The sequence below is a fragment of the Olea europaea genome, chromosome 10 (genome assembly GCF_002742605.1).
Source record: "Olea europaea var. sylvestris chromosome 10, O_europaea_v1, whole genome shotgun sequence".
NCBI classification, from domain to species: Eukaryota; Viridiplantae; Streptophyta; class Magnoliopsida; order Lamiales; family Oleaceae; genus Olea; species Olea europaea.
This window is the reverse complement of record NC_036246.1, coordinates 25,238,520-25,241,416: the sequence shown is the minus strand read 5'-3', so window position 1 is coordinate 25,241,416 and position 2,897 is coordinate 25,238,520. Positions and strand designations below refer to the sequence as shown.

Genomic DNA, 2,897 nt, shown 5'->3' with positions numbered 1-2,897 from the left:
ATTATATATATAATGTGTTTAACGAACTGCTTTTAGATTATTTTTGAATTTTTGAATTCAAGTTTCGTTGTTATGAAAATTGTGGACGTATCAAAAATTTTGATTTAAAAAATGAGTTCATGCTACATTTGAGTAGTCCGGTCAAATACATAATTCAATAATTAAGTATTTCATCGACAAGTAACGATTTATGCCTTTAGACAACGTTGTTCAACCAAAAACATTATTAATTAAGAAAAAACATGTAACAATTTGCTATCATACAGTCTCCATGAGGATAGAAAAATTTATGAAAGAAATCATACAATCTGCTGACTTGAACATTATTCATCAAACCCCTCAATCTCATGAATGGAAATCAATATGCATAATTTCTTGCTTATTATCTTTCATTATAGCCCTCTGATTTTCCTGATGTATCGTTTTCAATATTTTGCCACCATAGTGTTTCAAACCTGCGCATACAGATTCAAGTTCTTTTTCTTTTTCTTTTTGGACGGAGATTTCATAATCAGTCGAGTGAGGCCAAGTCAAATCAAGTGGCACGACTAACTTTTTTCTCATCATAATCTGAGATAACTGAAGAATAATCTGCAGCACTTGCTGTGACAACACTCCACTCGATACTGGCCTCACTTGGCGCATACTGCATTGTTGGACACAGACTCATACCACTCGACAAATGATCTTGATCAGATTCAACTTTTAACTTCGAATAAACTGTGCTTGATATATTTTCAATTTCGAACAAATCAGAACTAGCATCACTAGCCATATCCTCACAAATTGTAGTATTTCCAGGGGTACAAATTGTAAGATTCTGGCCTGATATTGGGATAGCATCCCAAGTTAACATGGAGAGTTTCCTCTCCAGGTTCCTTGCAACGTCTCCTTTTATAGACGAGCTGCACGAGCCAAACACATCAAGTGATCTCCGGTGCTTATCTGGTTTTTGTTCCTTCAACTCTTCCTCCTCGACTATCATATTTTCTGCCTCGGAATTGGGAACCTGGATTGCAAAATGGTCAACCCTTTTTGATCTAGTTCGAGTAGGTTTTGATTCACAGATTGTTCCAGGCGCCAAATTTTCATTAACATGAAAAGATTTCTTATTGAAACAAGGTCCCTGGCAAACAAGATAAGTAAAAAATCTCCACCCAAATGGCTTTTTTTGCTTTGTTTGAGATTCAATTCTGCGCCTATTCTGCAGCACTGCGTTTTGGCTCGTGCCGCTTTGTTGAGAACAAACACTTGGGTTTCTCGATCCTGCTGTTGGCTCCTCTCTGACCTTACGATCCAGTTTCGCGTTGAAATACTTGTCAGCCCCAAATACATCAATTTCACCGTCTTTACTCTTGGTTCTTCCGATATTTATTGGACATAGTGTCTCTTGAGGGAAACTGAAAGCCGGAGCTGGATCCTGTACTGGCCCTGGGACCTTAAAAACAAAATTCTCTCCAGCGGCGTTGAGATAAGAAAATGAGTCCACCCTGAGACTTGCAAGGCTATCTTGGCTAGGGGTACTAAATGGTAACATCTTAGTATCTTTAGCTGAGATTTGCACCAAGTTTTCTTTAGCAGTACTGTCAAGGTAACAAGAAAATGAGGCAACACGAAGACTAGTGTTATCTTCAGTAGCCATGGATTTTGAACTTTGCATTCCGAGGATGGCTCATAGGTAATATGATATGGATATTGTACAGTATTAAGAAAGAAAAGAAGTCGAGTCCTATGAAATACTAGAATAGGATGGGGAGAAACGAAAAATGAAGAAAACTTTCTTGATTGGCTCCGTAAAAGGCTGTTGTTATAAAATGGGAATGGCTGGGGATACACAAGAAGACATAAATATATATTGAATGTTATGGTATAGGGCAGATTTCTTTTTTTACATTCTCACATGACAAGCCAGTTTGGTTTTTAGAGTTAAAGATTCATTATTCAACTAAGGATGGTTTTTTCGACGTTGGGTCCTTAGATAGCTCGACCGCTTTTACCTTAGTATTGTGCTTCCCGACCATGCTCCTATATTGAATTCAATCTTTTATGAGTTTTAATTTCTTGAATTCGGATTTGAATAACCTGCTAAATTTGGCCCCAATCTTCGATACTACATCGGTTTGTTGGGTCCCGAAGATCCAAATCAATTTTTCCCCCAATTTTTCATCTTTACATATTTTCATTTGAAATTTTTTGATTGGACAATATGCAGGTAGAAATACTCATCATTTTCACTAGAATTTTGGGCGTGATTTACATTTATTACATTATCTTCTATTTAGGAATATACATTTAATGAAGATCTTAAATTTTGGCAAAACTAGTAGATAAAAAGTGTGTTCTGGTTTCAAAAGAAGTGGCACAAAAATAAGCTTCAAGATCTACCGTTCAATCTAATGAATCACAAAGTAGGGACAAATCTAGAATGCATCTTTGGCTATGATTAAACAATTTACTGATAAGTAAATAGTAACAATTAAAATAAATGATATTGTTGAAGTTGACTAGTGCCTCACTAATTTGTTGACTTTTGACCATTTGACTTTTCCTACACATAAAAGAGTAAAAGAATGTCAGGACACGTGTCGAGAAAATGCTTCACCAATTTTTATTTTTATTATTAGTTTTTTTTCACTTCTCTCTTTTCAATACCAATTGCTCTTGTTTCTCCATTCTTACACTCAACCAACCACTCCTTCATTTCCCACACAAGCTCTTCTTCATTTTTTTTTTCTTTTGTATTTCTCTCTTCACCACTCTTGCTGCAGCTGTAATTTTGCCAGAAAACTGAAAAGCATCATCTTCAATTTGTGTACGTATTCTTCTTCTTCTTCTTCTTCGTTTATTTAACATGTTTTGAATATACGAGTGGGTGTTTTTTTTTTTTTGCTCCTTTT

The 2,897-nt window shown here is 35.7% G+C and overlaps 1 protein-coding gene across 1 annotated transcript; it reads right to left on the bottom strand.

Moving 5' to 3' along the window:
- Positions 1-213: 213 nt before the first annotated feature.
- On the bottom strand, positions 214-1,808 carry LOC111401617 (protein PHYTOCHROME KINASE SUBSTRATE 3-like). Its single transcript, XM_023029428.1, has one exon. The coding sequence runs from the start codon at positions 1,658-1,660 to the stop codon at positions 536-538; it is 1,125 nt and encodes a 374-aa protein (XP_022885196.1). The 5' UTR covers positions 1,661-1,808; the 3' UTR covers positions 214-535.
- Positions 1,809-2,897: the final 1,089 nt, after the last annotated feature.